Genomic DNA, 975 nt, shown 5'->3' on the forward strand with positions numbered 1-975 from the left:
ATAAACTTTCAGAAAAACCTCGCTCTGGCATAGGTAATTTTTTTTGAAACAGCCTAGTGGCCACGCCCAAGATGGGCTCCTCCTCGGCCAGGGTGGCCACGCCCAAGATGGGCTCCTCCTCGGCCAGGGTGGCCACCGCGCCCACGGGCTTGACCGCGCCCTCCACGGCATGGTTGGCCATCGCGCCCACGGGGTTGATCGCGCCCACCGCGGCCTCTCGCATGGCCACCGCGCCCTCGCCCGCGCATGGGCATGGGCATGGGGTCAATCTGTAATCAAAAAGACATGGTTAGTTTTTTTTCCAAGTCCATACAAGTTACATCCCTTACAAGAGCATTGAAACTCACCAATTGCACCTGGGCCGCCACGACCTCCTCCAGGTGGCCTGGGGCGGGGGCGGCGGGAGGCAAAAAGGCGTACAGCGCCGCCGCCGGCGCTGGCGCTGCAGCCCCCATGGCCGGCCTGGCCGCGGGGGTGGGGGGTGCGACGGGCGCCGTGCGCACCCTCACACACGCCTGGAACACGAACAACTTGAGTTAAGAGCTGACCACACACACACGAGCACGCGCGCACACACACACACACACACACACACGCTCACCTCAACGGCCGGCTCGGCCTCCTTGGGGGGTGCAGCTGCCTGCTGCACGGCGGGCACCTCAGGCTCAGGGCTTGGAGGTGGTGGTGGAGGCGGGCTGGGCGGTGGTGTTTCGGGCCGCACCATGGGGGTAGAGGTGGCCTCCGGCCCCTCACACAGAAAGTCATACTCCTGAAAAAGACGGTCACAAACGGATTTTAGTTTCTGTTCAAGATGGGTGCACGCCCAAAACGGTAGGGCGCGCGACGCACACATGCCCATGCACTCACACACACGCTCACACCGCGGACGTCAGGCACGTCGCCAGGCGCAGCACCTCCGAGACCCGGACGAGCGTTCGTGTTGTCCAGGGCGTCGACGCGGTGCTCAGCCCGGGC

The 975-nt window shown here is 64.3% G+C and overlaps 1 protein-coding gene across 1 annotated transcript; it reads right to left on the reverse strand.

Annotated features, from left to right (window-relative positions):
• Positions 1 to 53: 53 nt before the first annotated feature.
• LOC127751789 (translation initiation factor IF-2-like) lies at positions 54 to 843 on the reverse strand (the record flags this gene model as incomplete). The annotated part of the gene is made up of 3 exons (XM_052275854.1): positions 602 to 843; positions 355 to 515; positions 54 to 269 (listed from the first exon to the last, which is right to left on the reverse strand). Coding segments are annotated over exons 1-3 (500 nt in total), but the record flags the coding sequence as incomplete, so codon positions are not given.
• Positions 844 to 975: the final 132 nt, after the last annotated feature.

Source organism: Frankliniella occidentalis, unplaced genomic scaffold (genome assembly GCF_000697945.3).
Source record: "Frankliniella occidentalis isolate FOCC.00 unplaced genomic scaffold, Focc_3.1 Scaffold1057, whole genome shotgun sequence".
Taxonomy (NCBI): domain Eukaryota; kingdom Metazoa; phylum Arthropoda; class Insecta; order Thysanoptera; family Thripidae; genus Frankliniella; species Frankliniella occidentalis.